Source organism: Xylocopa sonorina, chromosome 14 (genome assembly GCF_050948175.1).
Source record: "Xylocopa sonorina isolate GNS202 chromosome 14, iyXylSono1_principal, whole genome shotgun sequence".
Taxonomy (NCBI): Eukaryota; Metazoa; Arthropoda; class Insecta; order Hymenoptera; family Apidae; genus Xylocopa; species Xylocopa sonorina.
In genome coordinates this window covers 3,853,068-3,879,591 of record NC_135206.1, presented here as the reverse complement: position 1 = coordinate 3,879,591, position 26,524 = coordinate 3,853,068, and the positions used below count along the sequence as shown (strand labels likewise).

Genomic DNA, 26,524 nt, shown 5'->3' with positions numbered 1-26,524 from the left:
GACGTTACGGTTATTAATATTGATACGATCATCAACGCTGGTGCCATTAACGCATCGATTATCGTTCGTTATCGGTTTCTGTGCCGCGTACGCGTGGTTCGGATCGATGACGAGGCTTCCTGGAGCAACACCAACCGACGCATCGACGCTCGTCCCTGCGATATCAGACACTTTGCCGCTATTCAGAACGCGTAATTCAATTTGAGCCGCGAGGTAATCGCATTCGCGGATTGATTAACAGAAACCCCGCGCCCCGCGCCGCCATTAATTGCGCCAGCTGTAATTACGTTAGGTACCGATACCCTTCGAAGGCGGCCTCTCTCTGCTCAGCCGCTAATAATCGCCGCGAATTTATCGCGGCCGCGGTCCCAAACGGCGTGGAAAATTTATTGCGTTAGGAAATCGCACCCGACGATATTTGGCGAACGGGTCGAGATCGGTTCGAGCTCACGGCGAACAACCAGCCGTGTATTAAGTCCTGTTCTACACACTCACGGACATCGCCTGCGGACGTGTCCCTCGTTTACTGCCACTACGACATCAATCGAGCAGCCTGGCGCACGATTGTTTTTAGGATCGTTCGAATTTCTCAACTTCTCGACTCTCTTCTTTTCATTTCACGTTCGTTTCTCTGTGTCTGATCGAAGTTAATGTTCGAACGGATAACTTGTCGCTCCCATTGCGAGCGGAAGACAAAAGGCATACGCGAGACGCAGTGTCTGCGGACGCGCACAATAGACATTAGCTAGCAATTACCCAGGGAACATCCTCGACACGAGGCCGCCTCGCGTTCGATTTCTACTTGCGAGCGACGCCCACGCTTCCGGTCTTTGTTACACTTTGTTACGCGTTTCCTAACGGTGACTACCTTCGTCCAGTGTGCGTTGTTTCGAGTGGCGGTCTTTCACGTGAGAGAAACTTGAATCGTCGACGTTGTAGAATCGCAAACGAGGGACGATCGAGCTCGCGAGGAGTGCGAGTAAAGCGTGAGAGGGATGACAGGGGGTGTAAAATGGCTCGCGAGGTGTTTAGTGTACGACCAGGCGAATGATGTGCCACGTAAATCACAGTCGATGATCAAGCAAGCAATCTTATACATATATATATATAAAATATAAATATAAATACACAAATATAAATATTATATATATATATATATATTATTATAAATGTTACGAGAGATTAAGCAAATTATGAATTATTATTATCAGTTGACACGTCGTGCCCGGTGCGCTCGCGCGACTATTCGAGCGACTATGTAAAAACTGTTTACGAGTGAATGACGAATAAAATATACGATAACGAACGAGTCTGTTTAATCACCTGCTCTACGCGACAGGCTTAATCATTAATTTAATCGCTTGCGAATTCGCTGAACTCGTTACAAATGAAAAAGAGCATCGATTTCCATCAACACTTTTTATTTCTTCTCCTCGTTTACTTATCTTGATATAACAATGTACATGTTCGGTACACATGATTACAGTAATCGCATGGAAAGAACATAAGAAAAGTAATAGTACGAACATCCGATGGATACAACGATCGTTGCGCGGGCAACAGATTCACGTGCACGTACGGATACGTTTGTAGATATAAAACCAACTATTATATGATACGATCGTCGATGCCTGCCTTCCTCAGCCGAATTGTCGCAGGGATTTTTAAACGCTCGTAGACTGAACCAACCCTTCGAAGTCGTGCGACCATTTAAACCTCGCGTCTCGAAACTCTGAACAGTTTTCTGGAATAGGGTTAAGAAGGGGTGGAGACGCGTTCGATCCAAGGAAGGCGACGCAACGTGGAATCATTGACAAGTGAAAGGTGCGGTAAAGAATGCGAACGTTACATCTGGTGCGAAACAATTAACACTCGGCTCTGTTCGTTAGCTGAATCGCTTGGGCTACTAAAAACGTCCCGCGAAACGGCCCTCGACACGGTGAATATTTTACTGTCCGCTCGAGGGCGCACGCCACCCCCGATAAGCTTTCACGAAACGTTTCCTGGGCTGGTGGTTTACTCGCGAGCTAATGCGTATATATCGTCGCGGAGTTACGGCTTCCTGCTCGCGCGTCTCTGACCTAACGTCGAGGGAAACGGTCTAATTTTACCGGGTGGATAGAAAATGTACAGTCGCGGCAACGTGTCGCGTTGCGATTTTAAAAATGAGACCCGTTCACGAGCCCCTACTCCGCGACCGTGGCCATGGCTCATGCAGTCGCGTCCTTGGATACCAGGAACATCTCCACCAGCTTGATCAGGTTCTCGATGCCCTCCAGGTAATTTAAATCGAGCGTGTTCCGGTCCTCCGCTGGGAAGACGTGCGTGAAGTCGATCATATTGATTCTGACCCAGTTCTGCTTCTCCTCGGAGGAGCTGGTCAGCTCGTGGAGCAGGTCGTCGTAGTCTTCCTTCATCCTGATCATGTCGTCGTCGAAGTTGTTCGCGTACGAATGCGTACGACATATACCACCGACTCTGAAGTCAGGGCTACACGATCCGCTTCTGTTCAGAGTCTTCTCTTTAACCGTGGACTCGCAATCGTTGCTTAAACTGAAGCTTCTCTTCACGAAATGCACCCTCTCCGTCGCCCTGTTTCTACTGGGTCCTACGCTGCTCGCGTTGCTCGAAATCGAGTCGTTGGGCCCATCGTTCGCGTGTTTGAACACGCTGGACGTGGACACTTGACTGCCTGGTCCGTTTGGGTTCCTCTCGTTGAGGCGAAGGTAGTGTCGCAGCCTCTTCGTGTCGTACGCCACCAACAGGGAACTAGAATAGAAGCGGAAGAGCCGCTGGGCGCGAAAGAAGAGTAGGATCTTCCATAGAAAAGACAGGAGCTTCACGATCAATTGACGGCAGGGCGGTCTTTCTGGACTTATGTTCAGGAAGATTTTCAGCGCTGCGCAGCAAAGAAAATAGAGATAGGCAACGTTTCGAACGAGGTCTGAACGAGGTTAAACGAGACGGAAACAAACGCTACGCTTTTCGGGAAACACCTTCCAGTGTCTCGTTACGAACGTTCCTCGCAACGTATCCGAGCTAGCGATACTAGGCGCACGTGTGGTTCATTAATTCACGTATCAACAGACACTCGAATTATGAAGTTAGCTCACGTGTCACGATTGCGCAATGCTCGTTAATTGGTAACAGCCTCGTATACACACGGTACATAGACACACGGTTTTTCTTTCTAAGATAATTGAAGAAGTGAATATATGGTATACCTTCCACGACACCCTTCGCATCAAGGGTCTTGCCGTAATGCTTGCCAAACTGTTTTAATTGCCCGGAGGAGACGTTATACACCTGGAAGCCGGTTATACAGAATCCATAAGTGCGTTTAGACTCAGCGTACTTTAACTCCTCCGTTGCCCTCTTCTCTGGCGTGGCCAAAGGGTCCCACGTACGTCTACCTATCTTTATGTCCATCATGCACGGCTCAGCCATACCATCGGTAATATCTTTCAGCGTAAGGAATGTTACTCCTAATAGTTCATCAAAACGATTAATCTTAGTTGTCTGTCGGTTCTGTTTCGTTACATGCAATGAGCATTTGAAATGATACACTGATAAGGCGAATGAATGAAGCAAAACGGGGGTGTGTAAGGAGAAATTGGTCGATATCTTACGTCTGCCAAATATTTGCAGCTCTGTCGTGCCGTAATATCGTGGAACGTAATTCTTCAATTGCAACAAGATTGGATTTTTCGATATTTGCAAGTTTTCGTAGAACGAGATCTCCCTCTTACCAAGCAAGGGTTTAACGACAGGCTTAAATATACGGCCGTCCGACCTACGTAACATGCCTACAACATTTATCGTACAATCTTAATAATTATCGATCTTGAAGCAACTAAAAAAAAAATATTAAACAATCACGAATAAAAGTTTTAAAAACGATCGTGAACGTAAGAGGAGCTTCTATCCAGTTTATAATGAAATTTCTGAGAAGAAAAAGGATACCAGACGCTTGGTACCGTCTCGCGGAGGTCGCAAATTACATTCTCAGCGAGTTAAAAAGCAATTAACGAAAAGTATAACGCTGGTATTTTCCTCTCTCGTTAGCAAACAGTGAAACAGTTCAAGTTGAAACTGGTTCCAGGGTGTGTGTTTCGTCTTTCAGCGTGTTAAATTCGATCAGTTGCTTACCAATCGTCTGTCGCTCTTTGTCTAACGACGGATGTCCGGCGACCCGAGATTCCAACGGGCTTATCCCAGCAGGAAGTCCGCAGTCCGACGGGATTTCATTTAACTCCGTGTTCGAGTGCTTATCAAGATGGCATAAAGTTTTATCGGACTGCGAGTCTAAGGTCGTCATCGTTATTGCACTGAGCGGGGCGCAGTAATTACTTCTGCAATTAAAGAGTTTCACGGTTCCGCAAAGATCTTATCTTCGCTGCGAGATCCACCTCAGCCACCAGCGGTTACTCATCGAAGCTTATTCTAATTATCTTCGGCTGCCTTATTTCCGTCTATAAATACAAATTTCAGTTGATGAGGAGGCTCAACATACCAGCTAGATATACATCGCAAAACATACTTATAGATTACGATATTATTAAACTAGTTAAACGATAGCAGATTATCCGCCTACACCGCTAAAAAAAAATCGTCGATTACTAACATTTCTCGCGCGTAACTGCGTATTATTCGAAGCGATGCGTCTCAAAGTAGTCGCGCGGATAAAACGTAACAAGAACAGTTTACTTTCCCTCCATCGCGTGTAATTATGAATTAAACTCGTAACGAAACGATAAACCTTTAAAAAAAAAAATAAACAAACAAACAATTGTACATTTCCATCACCAAATTCCAGGTGTTGCGTGTAGGTAGCGTTTAAAGGGACAGATTGACGATGAAAATACGTCGCCAGGCGTTTTCACGTTTCAGTGTGAAAAACTAACGCGGAAATGGAAATTCTAGCCGCGTTACAGTGTGTCGAGTAAGTTGATTCTTAAAATAGACGTTACCTTCGATCGTTCCTTTTTCACTCAACCGTTGAAAATCGTCGATGATCGCAGGTAAATAAATTCGGTAGGCGCATTCTCGCATCGCACTGAATAAAGAACGGACACGCGAGCGCGCGCGATGCTCTTTGAAAAATGATCCGGAAACGAAAATATAAGTTCGCGAACGAGAGATTTCGCGCGTACACGTTTGAGAGGAGCGTGTCGAGTTGCGCGCGCGGGCCAGTAGAGGGCAGACCGTGCTCGCGAGAACAAGGGGCCTCGAAAATTCGCGCTTTTACCAACAAATCCTGATGCTCGTCGATGCTTTTCGAAAAACCGCGTACATCGCGTCGCAGAATGGATCGCGAATTAAATCTCGAAGGTTCACTGCGTCCACCGCGACGTATGCATGACCGTCGACTGACACGAGGTGCTTCCTTAAACGTTTCAGGAATCGACATTTCGAGCGCAAAAATGAATCATAAAATGCAACTCATATAAGGTATACGTACATTTATTGGAAATAACAGGTGAACAATTTATTATAGCCGCTCTTCTCTTTTACAATTGTTACATCTATGACATTTTAACATGCCTATTGTATTATTATAACCTATACGATTAATCGGATTCACAGCACAACAACAACGTACACGGGTACGCGTAACACTTTCACGTGGATCACTAGGCTCGTGTCCGTCCGTGCATCAGGCGGAACAGAGAGTACGTACACGACTTGAAACCTCACATAATTATAAACGTTCGCACGTCCTTCCACTAGACGTGTTTCTACTTTTGCTGTCTCTTTCGTCACACCACCGACACACTCCTCCAGACGCCGCCAGAGGGCTATTGTTTTTATGAAATTGACGCCGTTCCCGCCACGCATCCAGCACGAATTCTTAAGTAAGTCACTCGAAACTGTTTCCTTCGTTTTGACAGCGAATTTCGTACTTTCGTCTCAGCTTATTCTAACCTAAATAATTCAGAGCACCAGAGACAGGTCAGTGTTTATAGGATGTACATAATGGTCTCTTCTCGCACGTATATTTCACGCACATCGAATGGCATTGCAAGTACAAAGCCACAGATTGGGCCTCAGAAGGGTTCTCTCGCGATGCGAAGTAATGTCTCGACGAATAAATAAAGTAGACGAGGCATTGATGTACAGATTTCTTATTTCTAGTAGCGTCGTATTTACAATGAACAATCGAGAGTTGAAAAATATATTTCACGTGTGCGTATAACATATGTATTTGTAAGAAGTATTGTACATATTAAACTGTCCATTTCAAGCACCTCGTGTCGAGATGGGTGCCCAAACATTTCATGCTGCAATATCTAGCGCCGCAAGGGATACACGTGTAGTTGCTAGGGAAGCCACAGACGGCGCAGAACTGTCTTTCGGGGAATCGAGAGGGCGGTGCTTGGGCAGATGCGTAGTTAGGAGGAATCGGATTGATGTTCAAGTCTTCTTCTACCAACTGAGCAAACGTTTTGCGAAACCGTTGCTTGTAATACTCCGCTGATCTGGCCTTCTTTCTTCTGCCACCTCTGTTGTCTAATGTTTCTTGGAACTTGGGAACCTTCTTGCTCATTACTGAAACAATTATGTTTCTATGAGATCAATATATATATATCTAAATATTGGAATAGAATTATTTGAATCATATGCTTGCCTAAGTCAGCATGCGGGTCATCGTGAAAATTGTCTTGCTCCAAAGCTTCCAATGCTTTCTTCTGTCTACGCTTACGAGCGGCATCGTCTAGTACCCTCTTCTGATACGCATCCTTTATTCTACCAGATTCTCGTGCAGCCATGTTCGATTGTGTTAGAATAAATTCAATTTCTGTATGGTAATTAGATTCCCTTCTCTGCTAGAGGAAATGATATCTGGTCCATAAGATCGTCCACTTTGGTTTGTAAAATATCTAAGATATCAGCAGAGATAAACAAATGTCTCTCGTCCAGATCTTGAATAATGAATTTCCTTCCCAGAGCAAATGTCTCGTCCAGATGTAAAAGAAATTGCTTCATTGCTGCATCGCTGTGAGAATAATAAATAATATTCCTCAACAGTTAAGAATAAAAATGTCTAAACGAAGAGTTTCTCTGGATGAAAAACGCATAAGGATGCTTCAGATATTCTATGAGAAGAAAGAGTTCTTTACCTTGAAAGAATTAGAAAGAATTGCACCTAAAGAGAAGGGCATTGTAATGCAGTCTGTGAAGGATGTGGTTCAAGCTCTGGTAGACGATGGATTAGTGAGATCAGAAAAAATTGGTACTACTATATATTTCTGGACTTTTCCAGGGTAGGAACAAAGTACTTTCATCTTTCATGTTATACTCTAATACCATACGATTAAATCATATATCATTGTTCAGAGAAAATATTACCGCAATAGAACAGCGAATATCGGAAGCAACTAAAAAGATAGTAGAGGCAGAGTTTAAACTTCAGAAATTAAAAGAGGCTTGTGAAAAAGAAAAGGTAAAGAATCATTGAACACTATGCAGATTATTTAACATTTATTCTGGCAATGAAATATACAGGTAGGAAAGGAAGATACAGAGGAACGAGAACTTTTATTACGCGAATTAGAAGAATTAAAAGCCATAGAGGATCAGTTGAAGAAACAGGTTGCAAAATTCAAAGATGCTGACCCAGAAGTTATAGCTAAACTCGCGGAGAAAGCACAAGTATAAGACGATAAAAAAATATTTAATTTACATTAACCATAACTGGATTATTTTTCAGGAATACAAAGATGCCACAAACGTGTGGACAGACAATATTTTTGCTATTCAGAGCTGGTGTAAAAGGAAGTTTGACATATCTGAGGATTGCCTGAATAAACAATTCGATATTCCCGAGGATTTAGATTATAAAGAGTAAAAGTATTTTTAAGTATAATTTAGTTTTTCACTTCGTGTACGTACCACTCAACTAAAATTCCTTTCATAACGTTTACCATGTCTTTTAAGTTTGCGTTTCTTTCAGAAGAAACAAAACGTGCATTTCGTATTTACTTCGTATCGTCGAATCCTTTTGTATCATGAAGTTACTGCAGAAGGAGCAGAGTTATCACTGACTACGTTCAACTTTTATATCTAGAGGAAAGAACCGGTTTCGATGGTTGGCAGGCTCGGTTAATCGCTAGAGACGCTAGTAACAAATCTTGATGCAACTATATTTTTTAATCCCAAAGTAGAATACACACGTATAGCATAAATAAAAATGAGAAGGTTTAAGTTACAACAAATTTAGAATATTACTATATCAATCTTCCATTATGCAATCAAAAATCATAATGTTCCATTAAATATTAAGCACTGCAACTTGTGTGTTTGTACAGAGGCAAACGTTGCAAACTAATTGTTTATTCCTTTATCTATTTAATTAGAGAACAGAATTAGTTTCAGTAAGGTCTGTATTTAGTGGGAATTATTTTGCCAATCGTTGGAGGATTTTCGTTGGTATCGCACTTGGCTGCCCCCTTGTGACGAGTTTTACAGTCCTCGTGAAATGGTTGCATCAGCCATTAAAATACACTGAATTCAAGCCCAGAGGAAACCAGTAGTTACACATCGATCGAAGTATCTATTCACTGTTAGGCTACAGACGTCTGCGATACTCTGTTCACGCGGGTGCTAGTTGGGTAAAGTAAGTCTGTTATCCTTTTTTTTGTTTTAAATTCGAAAGTATCAATTATACCGTGCTCGTAATCTTAATTGAGTTGGTATCTTCTCGTGCGAGTTTAAAAATTTGTACAAGTTAACAAACCGTTTAATTCTGAATGATAATATTCGATGCGATTATCGTTCGTGCGAATGAATTATGTTTGTACAGTCCTGTAGCTAATGAAATTAAATATTCATTACATTTTCCTGCTCGTCTTCGGTTACTTTATCGAAGCATAGGATTAGTTACGTAACGCCATTAATTTTTAGCTATTCTATTATTACATTTTCATTAATGAAAAATTCGACAATTTCACGTAAAACTTGAGCCCCTTTATCTTAAATAATTTATATTAATAAAATTACCAGTAACATCTTAAAATGTGCTTTATTTGATTAATCATTTGTTGATATTCATAGAGCTACAGAGAGTGTTAACAATGAACTGGATTTTGTAGATTTCTCTTACATTTTGTGTGCTGATCTATGTTTCTTAAAATTAATATATGCAGTACTAATTACTACAATTCTTCCATTCATTAGATTAGATTAGGATCGGTCGTGTAACTGATATATGTACCTAACACACCCAGGTACATATATTTGACCTTCAAATGTTAGTTACGTCAGTGTCATCGTGGCACTTTTGATATTTAATATTCTTATATTTTAATTTAATCGTAATATTGTTCTAACGTGCGCTATCTCGTTTCCTCGACGTTAAAATAATCGTTCGAGCAGTATAACTTGGATAACCACGTTCTCTTTACCATACTGCCATGTTGGACCATGCTCTGACACGTGCCAAGTGGAAAGTCAATTATGTTTTAACCGTCGACTTGTTAATCCTGTCATATATTATATTTTCCTTCGATAGTTATTATCGTCGTACAAATATATGCAGGTTTCTTGTGCAATGATATTATGAAATCCAAGATTTTTGTTCACGCGCGTCGTGCTTACGTAACAAAAGAAGCATGAATTAGAGTTCGCGAGGATGTATCTTGCGAGCATGGTAGCCCAACGAAAAAGCGTTAATATGCATCTTACTGAATTTATACATAAATATTTCATTTTAGATTAGAGAGCAATGGGTGTACCGGCTGGAGATCCAGAGAAAGGAAAGAAGGTAAAAAAAAAATGAATATATTCATAAGTCTCAATGAAGTTATTTCATTGACATCAACTTCCTTGTTTTACGTATAATTGAGGCAGTTTGGAATTTGAGTCGCTTGAAGCTTGCATCCGATATTACGCGCGGAATTCCGATCTTGTGACGCGCGAAAACGTGGACGCGTGCACGTGATTGTACGTCACGATAATCTGAATTTCTCTGACTGTATGAATGCAGAGTTTTGACTCGATTCTAATGCTCTTTGATAATCGTACAACCCTTGCGAATACTTAGCTGGAATTCAACATTTCCGTGGTCTAAACAGAAAAATTTCTTTCGCTAGCTTTTCGTACAGAAATGTACGCAGTGTCATACAATCGAAGCTGGCGGTAAACACAAAGTGGGACCTAATTTACACGGGATAATGGGCAGGAAAACTGGTCAGGCTCCTGGCTTCAGTTACACGGAAGCGAACAAACAGAAAGGTACATCTTCCAGTCGCAATGTTTTCTCGTACGTTTGAAAGAGAGTAAACGCGAATACGTGCTGTTTTAGGTATCACTTGGAACAAGGAAACCCTGTTCGAATACCTCGAAAATCCTAAGAAGTACATTCCTGGTACAAAAATGGTGTTCGCTGGTTTGAAAAAGCCGCAAGAGCGGGCTGATTTGATCGCGTACATTGAACAAGCGTCGAAGTAAGCTCGATACACGTAAAAGGATGGTAAAGCACGCTAGACGTGCTCAGCGGGTATAGAGGAAACTAGTACTATTATCACTTAAAACCTCGCGAATAGCCCGCTACATCTCACACAAATCATTCATTAATTCTCCCCATCTGGTACTCAAGCGTTCGCAAAGTCTGAATAGTGACAAATTATTGTTCTTAATTATAAGTAGGTGTATCATGTATGTAATTAATGTACATTGACAGGAGTCAAGACGGAATCAGCTAGATCTGACTCTGCTTCATCATTAAAGATATTCGAGTGCTCTCTCGCTGTGGCTGAGCCATACGCAAATCGTGCACTGTTATTTATTTGTGGTTATATACTGTTTGAATTGACTGTAATGCAAGAGTATGGGAAATACAGGTTGAACGATGGATTTGTAACGTTCATTTTTGGTGCATTAAACGACTCGAAAGACGCAATTAAGTACAAAATGAAAAACAAATAATAGGGGAATACAGTGATACGCCCTGTCGATAATTTGGATGAAATTTTATTGATATTAAAAGAATTGTATTAATCACACGAATGAGGAGATAGTGTCAATAGTAACAGTTTAAGATTTCTATTCAACAAACTGAATGGAAGTAAAATAAAAGTTGAATAATCGAAAACCATTTTAATTGTAACGTTTGAATGTCGAAATCCACTCTGTAACTATTAGTTTAGTTTAGCCTTTTGCATTATTTCGATAAGCAAGGAGGAAGGATGCGGTTAACAACACACCAGGATGCGGTAAACAAAACCTAGCGCGAGACCTTTATATTACCTCCTAACACGATCTATCGCATTTCAATTTTACAGTTCGCGAAGTTACGTCCTGCGGAGTTAATGCCTTGAATTCGTATCGAAGCCAGAATGGAAAGTAATTGCGATCCCTGCGAAGAGCAGAAATCGTGCGATACCGACAATCACACCGCGTCGAAGGATAAAAGTAATTCTTTGAGACTTCGTTTCGCTCGAGTCTTCAGTTCCGGATCGTTGAAGAGCCCAAAAAGCCCTGCCGTTTCAAGCTCTCCAGGCTCGAGTCCTGGTTGCAATAGTCCTCACAGAAAAACGAGATACTCGTGGAACCTTCCCGTGTCTAGCGAGGAGTGTCGCATTCCCTGTTCATTGAAAAGCGGTCTTTCGTTCTCGTCTTCGAAGTCGAGCGTGAATAGTGCTGTGAATTCGCCAACCACCTCGCCCTCATCCCACGGGTCTTACTTTTCAAAATGGTACATCAACGAGGGGTAAGTGTCTCCAAATTTCCAACTGTACACATTCTTTCAAAGCGTACACCTGTAAGGCTCGATAACATACATCGCATATCATTGGAACTTTCTCAGCGAAGTAGCATGTAACCCTGACAGCGTTGCGAAACGTTTCTCAAAGCAGAGCCACGCGTTAGATTCGTGCTGCGGATTGGAAAGGAAGATCAGTGGACGTAGGATAATTGTAACAGTTAAACGGATGACAATCGAACAGTCGTCGATCGCACGCAGCAATCTGTGCGAGATACAAAAAAGAAATTGGCGCTTCGCAGCGAGAGAGCACACGTCGATGGCAAGGTGCAGATGGGTCGATGCAGCGCCGGCGCTGCAGGATATAACCAAGAAGACGAGCCTCCCCACCAGCTTGCTTCATCGTGGAAACGATCGCGTCGACGTGTACCCACTTTTCCCATCTAGCGCGCAAAACAGAGCGAGAAGAAAGAGTTTCTCTCTGCCTCCTCGATCGCCCGCTCGCCTCCTCGCTTCCCGTCTCCTGGCGGTCGCCGCGCGAACGCACCTTGTGCACCGCAGAGCATTACACGAAGCGCTTCGAACCAGTGTAGAACGGTTTCCAGCTAAGTAGAGCTGTTCTCGCGTACGCTTCCTCGCGTGGAATTAGGAATTGAATAAAACACTCGCACAGGTATGTACCAAACCGCGTCTCGTTTCTGCGCGTCGATTACATCTCGCTTGATTAGTTTCTTTTCGATTCTCTGGGAATTGTACGATGCACCACTCGCACCAACCGAGTTGCCGCGCTTTTACATCGAGCATCGAAGAGGTCGATTCGCAGAAATTATCCCGCAAAACGATCGCGCGCCTCGCGCAGAGCTCGCACGAACACGGATCGCGACAAGCTTTTGCTTGGACTCTTCCAAACATTGCGGAAAAATACCTTTTTTTCTGGTGATTCCACGGTGGTTCTGTTTTCAAATTAATCCATGGTCTTGACGCATTGCGTGGGTTTATTCGAAAAATCTGCCAGCCACTTACTCATTCGCGTAACGGTTTCCATCGAATACCGTGATGATAACCCATTATGGTTTATAATATATAATAAGTTCGTGCGTGCAAGCTGTAGTTTTGCTGAAATAACGAACGTTCTCGTTATCCTTTGCGTTACACATCTCTGTTCATCATTTTTCTAATTCGAGGTAACATTTGCTGAACGTAAACAGGACGATAGAAGGAATCTGCGTTCACAGAGCAAAGGCGTGCTTGATACTTTCGATTTTTCGAGTGTCCTGAGAAAGACCTCGAGCACAGAGAGCATAATTTAGGGCACGCGGCGTTTCCTAAAGTACGTAGGTACACTGTAGGACGAGGGGCACACGCATGCTCGTCTGCACACCCGCGTATTCCTCTTACTATACCTATTTGTAGCCTGCATCATCGCGCAAAAAGTAGGTCTAGGGAATCAGCTGTGCGAAAGAAGCGCGTGCGCTTCTGTAAAACCAGAGCAGACATTTGAAACGCCCACTAGACACCACCTACTCCGGAGGAACCCCGGAAAACGGGAGTCCTCGAAACGCGGCCACTGATAAAACCGCGGAAAAAAACCGCTTAATCAATCGCTGATTACACCAGCGTGCGCGAGGCACGTAAAAATACCGTTTTATATTTAGAAATATAGGCCGTGCATGTTTGATTTCGAGTACGCAGCCAGTGCTCGCGTGTCTCGCGCACCTGTAACGCGAGACGAGCACGAAAAGAATTATGCATTTCCATTAGACACGCGTAGGGGACGTATCGTGGAAATTTTAATATGGCCAGAGCGGCAGAACGTTCCTCGAGCTTTGTTTCCTGCCTTTTTTTCGCTCGCCAAGGAGAAGCTTTAAATTTAGACGTGATCCGTCTCTATTGTCGAACCGTTATATCAGCCGTACTGTGCACTGCACGCGTAATGGATCTTTGGCCATGACCGAGTGAGCGTTTGGCATTTAGAAACACAGTCAAGGTTGATACTGTACCGATATTTTGGTGAAAGAACGCCGTGGAATCGCACGTTTCTCTGGCAAACTCCTCTCCTTTTTGATAATCGAAGATAATCGACTTTTGTGTTCGTTCACGCGGGTCATTCGCAACACTCTCTTCCCGTTGCATAAAGCGGCTTTCTTAGACAAAAGAGGATTTGCCAGTGAAAGGAATTTCGCTGTTGGTCGTGAGAAAAAGAGCAGCGTGGTGACATACGGGAAAATCTCATTACTTAACCATACCGCCGCTGGCTTACATTCTGTGCTCGTAAAATCGTTAGACTGCCTTCGACCTCCGCGTCTCGCAGCTCGTTACATTCGATGCGAGTCAGTTTTCGACAGTTTTTCAAAATCATTTAACTCTGAAACTTCTCGAGCCAGCAAAGTAAATTCCTTTATTCTCAATCGAAAGGAGACTGACTCGCGTTTGAGAGCGCGCAACGAAAGCAAGTGACGAGTGTACATTAAGCTAATTACCATGCGTAATTTTCTTTCGTTCGCTGGTCTCAGAAACGAGTGAAACGCTTCCTTAAACGCGGCGCGCGGCTGCTTCCGCGTGGAACCCTCTCGCATGAAATCGCGCGCGACCTCTTCCCATGGTTACATCAGCCGCGTCAGGGCTCGTAGCTCGCGTTAGAACCGCGCAATCCTGATTAATCGTTCCCCTGATTTATCCAGCGATGAAGTACTCGCCGCAGCAGCAGCAGCAGCAGCAAAAGGAAAGGAAGTCGGAGAGCGACGTGTGCTCGATCGACGCGACGCCTGATCGCGGACCACGACGAGCCTCGACGTCCGTCGAGTGCAAAATCCAGTCGTCGAGCAGCACTGCGAGGAGCTCGATCTGTCGTTCACCGTCGACGGGGATGTTCGCCTGGATGCGCGTGTTTCGACTCGCCTCGATGCTCCACCAGATCGGCTGTTAGAGTCCAGGGCAGTGTTGTTTACCAGTTTGAGCGAGCTGAGCCAGGCCACGTGCTGCAAACGCAATTGATAGATGTATTTAACGGATTCAAATAAGAAACAGAGGACCGTGTGTACACGTGCGTGCGATCGTGGACGCGCCCCTGCGGTTATGCAACCCGCGGGACCGCGTTGCTTAACCGCGCCACGACGCGAGGCGACACGTGTTCACAGCTGCGACCCTCTCTCTCTTCTCGCTCGCGATTCTACCCCCATTTCGTAGAGGGTGGTCGGCTGGTTACGTAGCCACAGTCGACGGTAGCTCAACTAAGCGAACGCGTTACGCATAATTACGTGTTTAACAGCCACTGGCTACGTTTAACGCCTACTTTTCCGTAGAGATGACCGTCGCATACGCGTGTGCGTGCACGCGCGTGTCGACGAGGCACACGCGCGCACCTGGTCACGCGTTTTCGAACCGCGTGCGCAGCCGTGTGTCGTCGTTAAAGAAAAATTATGAAAAAGAAGAAAAAAAAAATTGTACCACACAGAGTAAATATTATAATTGGAGCGCAGTCCCAGTTAATCGATCGGCTCGTCGGCTGGTTAATTAGCCGGGAAGCTTTCGTTGCGGTCGCACGGTGCAGATCCATTCCAAGTCTGTCTCCTCCTCCTGCTCTTCTGTTCTCGTTTGTTTTTCGAGTCGAGTCTGCCATTGTGGATGACGGTTTTTTAGATTACACGAACAGTTGGATGAGGATACAACGTGGTGCTACGATTGAAAACATTCCGTGATCCGTTGCTTTGCGTACGATTAACTTCTTCGTTCCACCTTTTCTCTATGCGAGTATCGATTCTTTTCTGAATACGACAGCCTAGTGTATCGACTATTTTTGTACCTACGTAAATAATCGTACCATTTTCTACGTTCCCCCTGTTATCGATCAGGTTCGTTCGAAGCTGGTAGCTCCGTCGAACAAAAAATCAAAGCTGTCTGTAATTCGACGTTCTGTATTTTTCAATCCCACTTCGAGGGTGTCGTCTCGAAGCGTTTTAAAGTGTCGCGCGCGCTTCAGGTATCTACGTGTTATCACTAATCGATCGATATATATTTCTGACCACGCAGATCTCGAAATAAACCCGATACTCGCGCGATTCGCTGTTCCACGTGCGACAATCCTGCACCTCAGAGCAAGATCTCCGTTACTGCGAAACTCTGCTGGAACTGCGGCCAGGATTTTTAGAAGTACATTTATCTTTGAATAATAAAACGTTGTTCCGTGAAAAGAGTGATCGTGCTCGTTAATTATCCAACCAGTAGACGTACGCATCTTTCGTTTTTCGTAACTTGTTTGTTAATCGTTTATCGTTCTCGATGCGACAGTACGCTCGAGAACTGGGCTTGCAATTATTTTTCGTTTCGCCACTGTTTTTCTTTCTGAGACCCACGCACGCTTCGAGTTAAATCGCTGATGGAACGAGCGATTGAGTAACAGCTATGAACCATTCGTGGAGCACACGGGGGCAGAGAAATAATAAACGAAAATGAGTCACACTTGCGGGTTAAGAATAGGTATGCTCCTTTACATGGCTCGCGTTACAACGCGCGACGAAGAATAGAGTGTTCAGCTGTTAATTTCTAATTAATTCCATTGTAATTTCGATATTAGAAATTCATATGGTCGTCTCGCGTGTGTGTCATTCGTCAGCTCTCGCATGACGTATGCAAATCTATACAAAATGATTCATTATTCGTGTTAGAAATTTTTACAGCTGATACTGCACCTCAAAAGCAACAAAAAAGTTTATACAAACTTATATCCAATTTGCAGAATTAACAGAGAAAATTGATTTTATTGTTTTTGTCAGAAAAACAGCTGTTTCGCTCATATTTTTGATTGTATCTTCCAAACCGTAAGTCCTACAAGAAAATGACACACACTATCGAAAAGAGCAATCAATTTTCTATTAAAATACATCCTATTTTCTCTTTAAACTCGAAAACAGGCGGAGTAATTAAAGATTAAACTTATCTTAGCAAGCAAAGTTTATTAGTTACGCAAACTTTGATCTCCTATTTAGGTAATAATTCTTAGTCGTAGAAGACTGCAAATTGCACAAAAACTTCTTTGATCTCTAAGCTTTACAGTGATCCAATCAGTTTTTTATTTCACTGCACAGAAGCAGAGATATTTTGTGTTTTGTGTTAAGAGCACTTGAATATTTAAAAAAGTTCTTATTAGAACCCCTGGCGCCATCTCTGTAAAAAGTGCTCAAACTGTTCGCTCAACGTTATCAACAGCGAAGTGAACTACTGAAACACTGGCGCCATCTCTGTGGAAAAGGCTGAAACTACTTCTCGATTTAGTTCAGCACTTTTCTCAGAGATGGCGCCAGGGGTTCTAACAGAGTCGATATCATCTGTCTCACTCTTTCCTATAGCTTTTTTAATATACCTTTCTCTCTCTTACCTCTACAGTGATAAATACCCAATAAATTATAATAAAACTATTTAAATATATGTTAAAATACAATAAAACCATTTGATATACATAAATAATTACAATAAGATCAATATATTGTAATTTATTCCACATTTTATAAGTTTTATCATAATTTATTGTACATTTTATTAGCTTTATTGTATTTTATTGTAAATTCTACTTGTTTTATTGTAATTTGTTGTATATTTAAATAGTTTTGTTATTATTTATCGCTTTACAAGTAAGAGAGAGAAAGGTATATAAAAAAGATTATAAGAAAGAGTAGTACAGACGATATCGACTCTACTTTAGAACCCGTGGCGCCATCTCTTAGAAAAGTGCTGAACTAAATTGGCAAGTAGTTTCAGCACTTCTCACAGAGATGGCGCCACGGGTTCTAAAAAAAATTTTATTCAAATTTTTGAGTGTTTCTTCACCTTCTGAATTAAGTTTAAACTTTTATTTCTCTACCTGTTTTCGAGTTTCAAAGTAAAATAGAAACTATTATCATAGAAAATTTAATACTCTTTTCGATACTATGCGTCATTTTCTTGTGGAACTTATAGTTTTGAAGATACAATCAATAATATAAATGAAACAGCTGTTTCTGTGATAGAATCGAAGAATCCAATTTTCTCTGTTAATTTTGCAAATTCGATATAAGTTTATATGAAGTTTTTTGTTGCTTTTGAGACGTAGTATCAGCTGCAAATATTCCTCAGACGAATAGTGAACGCACGAAGTCTTTATACGACAGTGATCTCACGTTGACGGCTCTTTGCGTCATCGCAGTACAAGGTCTCACTTTTTTTCCTTCAAATTCCACAAGAAAAGAGCTAATCCTTTTCTTTATTACCCAGAGTACGAATAATTACAATAGGACTGATTTTGCATTGACAATAAAGCTTTTGCTAGTGGATTACTCAATTTATTATCACATAGTTACATAAGTAATGTATGTACTTAAACATTTCGCAATACAATTGCTAATTGAAGACATCTTCACAATCGACTTGTGTCGTATACTCTGTGAAACATTTGAAACTAGTCTCGAGGCAATGGTTTTCTCCAGGTTTCCAATCAGCATACATCTTGTGCTTAATTAAGAGGAAGGTTTGAGTGATCTTCGTGCAGTTTTTCCACTGTCAAAGTTATTGACAAATAAGTATGGTGCATTGGTAAAAAACAGCAAGACAGTTACGCAAGGGAAAATAATTAAATGTCCCTTCTTCCTTGTTTCCACTGTGAGGTAATGTCAGGAGAGCGTTTGTGCAATACTTGCAGTGCGATGTGCTTAGTTAATTCAAACCTGCGAACAAGAATCATAAGTGTGCAATTATTAAAGTTTAATGCATTTAATAAAATGAGTGCTCAATTATTAAACTTTAAAGCATTTAATAAAATGAGTGCGCAATTATTAAAGTTTAAAGCATTTAATAAAATGAGCGTGCAATTATTAAAGTTTAAAGCATTTAATAAAATGAGTGCCCAATTATTAAACTGCGTTTAGGTCGATGGATCGTTACTGCATTTAATAAAACAAGGAATACTCGTTTCAGACGTGCAAATGATTGCATCGATACATTATCAGTGCGATCCTCTCGCCTTATCTACTGTTTGTAAAGTAGGTCGTTGCATTCTGGTGCATCAGACAGTGGTTTGTTAGACTAGCTTGTTTTAATCATCCAACTATCATTTGAAGAGAAACATAGCAATCAGTAGCATTTGAGAGGCATTTTTCAGATTCCACTTATAGTTTACTCAACATTGCTATAACTTTCTGCTCGTATAAGATAAGAGAAACTGTGTTAAATGATAAGGTATCACCCTCTTCATCAAGTCCACAGCATTACAATTAGAAAACCTTTAATTACAGTTTGTGAACGCAGTTGATAAACGAAATATCATGCGAGTTTTTAAGTCCTGAACGAAAAGCAGCCACGATATCCACGAGTATCGATAAAATAGGGCACGGCTGTATCTTCTGCAGCTACCTGTCGCACCGACCAGTCACGTTGGGCATTCGGTACGGTTCAGAACAGTGGGTGGCAGGTAAGACAAATAGTTAATAGGGCTGGAGGGTGGGAGTCGCACGGTCGTAAACACTCGCGCAAGAAGTACGTACATAGTCTGTCGAGGACTCGTGCCGCGATTACGTCGTCGCAGGACCACTCGCGTGACCGACGTGCAGTGACAAAACGTGGACCAGTCTCGCGTCTCACGCGCAAATCCTCCTCGACTCTGCTCTCTGAAGGCTCGTCTCGCGTCGCGAACACGGATCGAGGGGATCCTGGTGCGATCTATCGAATTCGCGCGTCAGCATTTCGAATGTGCCGGTGAAACGGAGCTCTGGTGCGATGCGTCGTCCCCTGATTCGCCATCTCTCAGAGGGTGGTGGCGGTGCAGGTGACAATGCTGGGCCCAGGAGGCAGCAATCCATGAAGGAGGACGATCGCAGCAGTTACACGTGGAATTGTCGGGAGTACGGGCATCATCTTTCGTCCTGCGACCTCCTCAAAGTCCCCACGGCTCTTGGTTGTCGTGGACAGACGACGACGACGTCGCAGCCAAGGATCACGATCCACAGGTAGGCAGATTTCGATCATCGTCGCGTATAGCGTGCTGTGCGCTCCACGTTGGGAAGGGGAGGCTGGCCAAGGAATTGTCCGGGTCAGTGCCATCCTTTGGGGGCTCATCCTGGGGAACTGCGCGAGCGCACTGCACTGGTTATGGTCCAGGAAGGAGTTCGTTTGGCACAGTTTCTCTTGCGATTATTCGTTTTAGTGTCGATGCTTTCTGGGGCTGCTTGTAGGGGTTGCAACTTCTTGGATCGCGTATTCCATCTTCTTATTCTTTCCCAGTTAATGCCATTTATTTTATTAATGGTTCTCATGCTCGTGACTTGCACTATCGAGGCAGTGATTATGGTTCAGGAAGGAGTTCGTTTGCCATACTTTCTCCTTGCGCTTCATTTTGGTATCGATGCTTCGTAGGGGTTGCAACTTTTTGTATCGCGTATTTCATCTTCTTATTCTTTTCCAATTAATGCCATTTATTTTATTAATGAGTCGTGCTCGTGACTTGCACTATCGAGGCAGTGGTTATGGTCCAGGAAGGAGTTCGTTTGCCATACTTTCTCCTTGCGATTATTCATTTTGGTGTCGATGCTTCGTAGGGGTTGCAACTTTTTGTATCGCGTATTCCATCTTCTTATTCTTTCCCAATTAATGTCATTTATATTATTAATGGTTCTCCTCGACATTGGATCACATTTTCTGTATCTCATTTCACTGTCAGTCTTCCTATTGATATGAAAAATTGCTGTAAATATGCAGTAGTTTTTTTGTAGAGTATGTAGATTAGTATATTAGTATTCTAGTGTCCCTAGAACCTCTCTAGTGCCTCTATTGTACTTTTATCTGTGATAATAATCACGTTTGTCGATCGTGAAGCATCCCCTGCGATAGATCCAACAGTGTCCCTCTCCTGTATGTATCTCCAGGACGTACAAACAATTTTAGCTATCTCCAAATCAATGTCTCGTATATTTTTTTAAGTCCTGTCCAAATCCTGCAGGTAAATTGAGAGCCCAAATGCTTTGGATATTTTCGCAAGGATATTTTCGTATGCCACGTATTTTTAAGAGTGTTTCACCAGCACAGATGAATAAAATTTCGAGGGATAAGTGCCATACTGCTATTAATACTTGGTGTACTGATTCGCAAGTATATCTGCCATCGATTTTACTGAAACTTGGTACACTTGTAGAACAGGTGAAAATATTGGACACGTATTTTTTTTTTATTGGCAATGGCCAATGGTTAACGAGTGCAATCGACCCAAAAGTGGAAGGTGAAGGAGTCACAGGGTATTCCATGGAACCAGTGGACATAAAATCGACATAAAATCAATCGACAAGTGGTGTACAACATTATATTCGAGAAGTTTGAAGTTTTGGAGTACAAACCAGGATGTTATTCGCAGGATCATCAGATTTTTATAAGAAGAGGAGTCAGTGCATCGATATCTTCAAGAGGATACATCGCCTACACTTTGGATGCGTCACAAATTAGTTTTTAAGTCGTTTATATTATTAATTAAGTACTTTTATGTGTTAATATTAAAACTATTACCGTATTATATACACCATTTAGTTATAAGTCAATTAGTTACGTATTTATTGTATAGCGAATGTGAGAGCCTTAGTATTAAGTAATATCATTGTAAAATAAGTATAATTGTAAAGTAAGTTTACTTTAATTGTAAAATACCATTGTAAAACAAGTTTAACTGTAGAGTAAGTTTACTTTAATTGTAAAATATCATTGTAAAATAAGTTTAATTGTAAAGTAAGTTTACTATAATTGTAAAATATCATTGTAAAACAAGTATAATTGTAATGTATTGTATGTCTTATTAATTATTATGAATAAATTAACTATTTAAACTGCCTTAAATACGTGTTATCATTGTTATCCAAGTGCAACACTCCTAGAATAGCCAATCCCAATCCTTAAACGAGAAGAAACTCGTAAAAAATAGTCCTGAACCAAGATGAATTATTTCTAAGTCTCAATACTGATGCTTTCGTTCGAGAATTCTTGGAAAATGACGTCATTTCCGGGAATCGCCAAAATTCCAGGAATCCCCGATGACGTCATTTCCAAGAAGTGACGTCATTACTTAGCTGTTGTGACGTCATCATGGTCCCCTTTGCCAAAATCTGAATTTCAAAGTCGAAAATTTTGCTATTACGTAATATTACGTAATATTACGTAATGTTACGTAATATTACGTAATCGCAAATTTCTAACTTTTGAAAATGAAAGTCGAAAATTTGCGATTACGTAATGTTACGTAATATTACGTAATGTTACGTAATATTACGTAATATTACGTAATAGCCAATTTCTGACTTTCGAAAATGAAAATCGAAAATTTGCGATTACGTAATGTTACGTAATATTACGTTATATTACGTAATGTTACGTAATAGCCAATTTCTGACTTTCGAAAATGAAAATCGAAAATTTGCGATTACGTAATGTTACGTAATGTTACGTAATATTACGTAATATTACGTAATATTACGTAATAGCCGATTTCTGACTTTTGAAAATGAAATTGCAAAAGTTACTATGACGTAATATTACGTAACATTACGTAATATTACGTAATATTACGTAATAGCAGAATTTTCGACTTTGAAAGCCGCAATTCGCAAAGTGGAACCGGAAGTGACGTCATCGAGAGTTCTTGGAATTTTGGCAATAACCGGAAGTGACGTCATTCACCATGGATTTACCGAACGAAGGCGCCAAAATTCTATCTTACAACTAGTTTAATTGGGCCCAGGGCCATTTTTTACGAGTCTTTCCTCGTTTAAGGATCAGGATTGGTCTTTCTAGGAGCTTTCTAGGCTTACAGGGTACTCAAAACACCATTGTATTCTGTTTAAACCATTAATTTATTCATAATAATTAATAAAATATACATTAAATTACAATTACATTCGATTTTACAATAGTACAGACTTCATACACCTATAATACAATGGTATACACTTCATACACTTATAATACAATGGTTTTTGCTCTCACGATACAATAAATATATTGCTAACGCACTTACAACTAAGTATAATATAATAATACAATAATAAGTTTAATATTAATACATAAAAGAACTTAATTAATAATATAAACGCCTTAAAATCTAATTGGTAGCACGTCCAGGGGGTGCGCGACGCCTCCTCTTGAAGATATCCTTGCAAAGGCTGTCCCTCTTGATGAAACTCCTACGCGAACCATCTTAAAGTCCCTCGCAGATGCAATTCCAGTGATGAATTAGCAAAATGCATCGATGAACCTTCGATAACGCTGCTCTTATCGTTGCTGGAGACTGCGCAATCCATCTTAGAGTCCCTCACAGATGCAATTCCAGTGAAAAAGTAGCAAAACGCTGCTCTTATCATTGCTGGAGACTGTTCGATCCATCTTAAAGTCCCTCACAGATGCAATTCCAGCGAAAAATTAGCAAAACGCTTCGATAACGCTGCTCTTATCGTGGCTGGAGACAGTGCGATCCATCTTAAAGTCCCTCACAGGTGCAATTGCACCAAAAAATTAGCAAAACGCATCGAAAAATCTTCGATAACGCTGCTCTCATCGTTTCGAGGAGACGGAAACAGCGAGCATTTCCTGGGGCGGTTTATTCCCGCAGCGATTAAGGCTGCGCCCCATATTCCGCGACCCAAATCCCTTTGGGTCACGTCCGTGGAAGGCGCGTCTTCGAAATGGCGGCCGCTGCACTCGAGTGCGACCCCCTCTGGACTCGTCCAGCGGATAAATCGTTGGTCTCGCCACAGGAAATGTCCGCGACTTCGTTTTCAATCGTCGATCTCCACTTTTCGAAAGTGCTCGCAAGGTAAATCGCGTCTTTGGTTCGACTGGCCACCCCTGCAGCCTCGTGTTTGTTGCCTGATCCAGGCAAACAATCCTGGAAATGGGTCAACAGCGAGTTTACGACGAAACCATTGCCCATTGGACCAGCGAGCATTAAAAAGGGGAGGAAATTTCGCGTTAGCGAACCTCCATTTCACGATACTCGCATCATAGCACAAGAAAAAGACGAGGGATCGAAGAAATCGATGGATATTAATCCACGGTGCGTGCAACTGGCGCAACAATGGCGCTCGTTAAAGAGGAAGTCGAGAAAACAGTAAAGAATCGACGGAAGTTTGGAACTGGGGCCGCAATTCTGTCTCTTGTTCGACGATTGATATGTAAACGCTTTCAGGGTAGTTTCCTGAGCTCGCTGAATAAATATGAGGGGCTGCTGGGTGGGAGCTTATTCCAGCGTCTTCGAGGGGAGCCTCTGAAGCCGAGTGAAACACGAAAACTGTACAATTGCCGCGGCTAATTCCTTCGAGAGGAGTCAGAGGAGGCCTCGAGCGACCAGGTGCGCCAGTGGCGACTTCGCTTCTCTTTGGAATCGCGTTTGATCAGCCGCGAGGCTCTCTCGAAATGCTTGCTGCAACGCTGCGCGTTGAATATATTTGGTTACTGATAGCGATGATAGGCTCAGCGCGAGGGGAACACGCCAGAGCATTCATTTATTAAAACTTCGATAAAAGTGTCAGTGATATACGCTTGGGAAATTCTCGTTTTATTGATTTTGGGTGGAGTGGAATACCACTTTCTTCTATTTTTTTTTTTATCGGGAAACTGATAATTCCAACGTCGAATCTCTTTCAGTTTTCGATTATTCAGTCGCGCGATCGATGTTCCTCGATATATTTCCTGTATTTTTAGTCGAACCCCATTTTTCTCCCCTCTCGCAAGTTTTAATCGCGATTTTTCCATTAATAAAACACACTGACGGATAAAAGCAACTAACGTTAATGAGAAATACTTTTCTAGACGATATAGATGGAGTAAATGCTAAAAATACTTTGAGAATGTTCAGCAAGAACTTCATCCCCTAATCGCGAACGAGAGCCATCAATTGAAACCGATCAATCCCACACAAAACAACGTTCGAACTGGGCGAACAATTTTCAACTGATGGCTACGCGTTGCAGAATAACTTGACCCAGTTTAATCATCAAGTAATTCTATGGAAATAGTTTGAAATTGGTCGTCGAGCGTAGCCAGAGCTTCCAACCCCTTCGATGGCCGCTCCTCGACACTCGTTCATTGACGCTCTCTCGTTTAATATTTCTATGCACAGAGAGAGAGAGAGAGAGAGAGAGAGAGAAGAGAGAGAAGAGACGCTCTCTCGTTTAATATTTGTACGCACAGAGAGAGAAGAGAGAGAGAGGAATCATTCTTTTGCGTGCGATACGTGGCCACTGACGCTCTCTCGTTTAATATTTCTACGCACAGAGGGAGAAGAGACGCTCTCTCGTTTAATATTTGTACGCACAGAGAGAGAAGAGAGAGAGAGAGAGAGAGAGAGAGAAAGAGAGAGGAGTAATTCTTTTACATAATCGAGGGGGTCGCGAGTACCTCGATGCGGAGGACATCCTCATTCCACGCTGGCGATAGTCGATCGCTCGAGCGGAGATGATCGTTGAGTAATAAATTAGTTTTGCTAGGAGGTAACGCGGGAGATTATGCAATTGGTGCCAATAACTGGGCCAATCTGATGCCGGAACAGGGGATGACCTTGACTCAGCCCCGGAAACGGAAGCTGGGATGGGGTGGCTACGTTTGTTTTCGCGTTGAATCGAGTTCTCCCCGGGTCTCGCGGTGACTGTGGTCTCCTTCGACTTCCTCGACAAGGCAAATCGAATTTCGTGGACTGAATCGCTTCGATGAAGCAGTAACTCGTGACTCAAATTAGAGAAAGATGCTTCAATGCTAAGATTTTGATCTTTACTATTTGAAAATTACTGAAAACCTCGTCAAATCGAATTTCGTGGACGTAAGCCGCTTGGACGAAGCACTAACTCGTGATTTAAATTAGAGAGATTTAAAAATTACTGAAAACTTCATAAAATCGAATGTCGTGGACGTAAATCACTTGGACAAAGCTGCGACTCGGAGTTTAAATTAGAGAAAGGTGCTTCCATGCAAAGATTTTGATCTTTGGTATTCGAAAATAGCTGAAAACCTCACAAAATCAAATTTCGTGGACGTAAATCGCTTGGACGAAGCAATGACTCGTGACTCAAATCAGAAATGGATACTTCCATGCAAAGATTTTCATCTTTGGTATTTAAAGATTACTGAAAACCCCTCTCGCGACAATTTCAAACCCCAAACTCGAGTATCTTATCGAAAGGGTATGAATTTCCGCTGCAAACGTTTGCGTTTGATCGCGTGCCCCGCAGGGTATGAATCCTGGAACTGGGTCGCAGGTGGGGTTCGTCAGGATTAAGGGACAGCTCGGAAATTCGATTTGGCTCGCGTGCATCGCCATGGCTTCCACGAGCAAGGGAGAAAAAGGCGAATCCATGGGGAGCGTCAGGTGTGGTTGCACCGTGACACCTTTGATCCTCTGCTCCTCGTCCTAGGTAAATGCATCGCGTCCACTCTCTTTCTCTCTCTTTCTCTCTCGAAGCATCGCGAGCCACAGCCGCGCGCCATCGCGAGCGGATCTCGTCCTCTCTTTTTCAGGAATCGCATGCTTCAGGAATCGTCCGAGAATCCCGCGGAGGATCGTCCCAGCCGTGCGATTTCGCTTCGTAGATGGTAGCGTGGCCGAGTCAGGAAGTAGTTTCCCGGGAATTTCGTCTCGAACGAAAGAAACCGCGATACAGTTATCGCTGGGCACGTTTCCGTCTTGTAATTAACAAACTATCGCCTGATAATTCGACGAACGCTATCGATATCTCCACTTTCCTTTGAGACCTTTAATTATTCAATTTCTTCGGCTATTTCCTGGTTTAAATTTGGGTTAACGAAGGGAAACGACAGAGGGTTTGTATGCTG

At 42.3% G+C, this 26,524-nt stretch overlaps 7 protein-coding genes across 8 annotated transcripts in view; 4 read left to right on the top strand and 3 right to left on the bottom strand.

Moving 5' to 3' along the window:
• Positions 1 to 1,436: 1,436 nt before the first annotated feature.
• On the bottom strand, positions 1,437 to 5,590 carry Ipk2 (Inositol phosphate kinase 2). The gene is made up of 5 exons (XM_076906743.1): positions 5,462 to 5,590; positions 4,150 to 4,472; positions 3,630 to 3,806; positions 3,225 to 3,485; positions 1,437 to 2,899 (listed from the first exon to the last, which is right to left on the bottom strand). Exons 2-5 carry the CDS (start codon positions 4,316 to 4,318, stop codon positions 2,211 to 2,213), a joined length of 1,296 nt encoding a protein of 431 aa, XP_076762858.1. The 5' UTR covers positions 4,319 to 4,472; positions 5,462 to 5,590; the 3' UTR covers positions 1,437 to 2,210.
• Positions 5,591 to 6,218: 628 nt separating this feature from the next.
• LOC143430508 (zinc finger HIT domain-containing protein 1) lies at positions 6,219 to 6,770 on the bottom strand. Its single transcript, XM_076906821.1, has 2 exons — positions 6,629 to 6,770; positions 6,219 to 6,549 (listed from the first exon to the last, which is right to left on the bottom strand). Exons 1-2 carry the CDS (start codon positions 6,768 to 6,770, stop codon positions 6,227 to 6,229), a joined length of 465 nt encoding a protein of 154 aa, XP_076762936.1. The 3' UTR covers positions 6,219 to 6,226.
• A 40-nt stretch (positions 6,771 to 6,810) lies between these two features.
• On the bottom strand, positions 6,811 to 8,038 carry Tfb5 (transcription factor B5). The gene is made up of 2 exons (XM_076906820.1): positions 7,894 to 8,038; positions 6,811 to 6,997 (listed from the first exon to the last, which is right to left on the bottom strand). Exons 1-2 carry the CDS (start codon positions 7,926 to 7,928, stop codon positions 6,811 to 6,813), a joined length of 222 nt encoding a protein of 73 aa, XP_076762935.1. The 5' UTR covers positions 7,929 to 8,038.
• LOC143430506 (meiotic nuclear division protein 1 homolog) lies at positions 7,032 to 7,851 on the top strand. The gene is made up of 4 exons (XM_076906819.1): positions 7,032 to 7,265; positions 7,339 to 7,444; positions 7,507 to 7,653; positions 7,712 to 7,851. Exons 1-4 carry the CDS (start codon positions 7,042 to 7,044, stop codon positions 7,847 to 7,849), a joined length of 615 nt encoding a protein of 204 aa, XP_076762934.1. The 5' UTR covers positions 7,032 to 7,041; the 3' UTR covers positions 7,850 to 7,851.
• Positions 8,039 to 8,465: 427 nt separating the features above from the next.
• Positions 8,466 to 10,852, top strand: Cytc (mitochondrial cytochrome C). Its single transcript, XM_076906748.1, has 4 exons — positions 8,466 to 8,617; positions 9,714 to 9,763; positions 10,092 to 10,233; positions 10,304 to 10,852. Exons 2-4 carry the CDS (start codon positions 9,725 to 9,727, stop codon positions 10,447 to 10,449), a joined length of 327 nt encoding a protein of 108 aa, XP_076762863.1. The 5' UTR covers positions 8,466 to 8,617; positions 9,714 to 9,724; the 3' UTR covers positions 10,450 to 10,852.
• A 552-nt stretch (positions 10,853 to 11,404) lies between these two features.
• Positions 11,405 to 15,890, top strand: LOC143430448 (uncharacterized). Of its 2 annotated transcripts, none has more exons than XM_076906753.1 (2): positions 11,405 to 11,710; positions 14,383 to 15,890. In XM_076906753.1, exon 2 carries the CDS (start codon positions 14,385 to 14,387, stop codon positions 14,625 to 14,627), a length of 243 nt encoding a protein of 80 aa, XP_076762868.1. In that variant the 5' UTR covers positions 11,405 to 11,710; positions 14,383 to 14,384; the 3' UTR covers positions 14,628 to 15,890. The 2 variants fall into 2 exon arrangements, with proteins under 2 accessions (XP_076762868.1, XP_076762867.1); XM_076906752.1 differs by lacking the exon at positions 11,405 to 11,710 and adding an exon at positions 12,011 to 12,374.
• Positions 15,891 to 19,395: 3,505 nt separating this feature from the next.
• The window catches only part of LOC143430432 (rap1 GTPase-activating protein 1), a 94,847-nt gene continuing 87,718 nt past the window's right edge, over positions 19,396 to 26,524 (top strand). Inside the window, exon 1 of the mRNA XM_076906725.1 lies at positions 19,396 to 19,674. Within this exon, the coding sequence (XP_076762840.1) occupies positions 19,445 to 19,674 (230 nt within the window). The 5' untranslated portion in view covers positions 19,396 to 19,444. The remainder of the gene's footprint in view (positions 19,675 to 26,524) is intronic.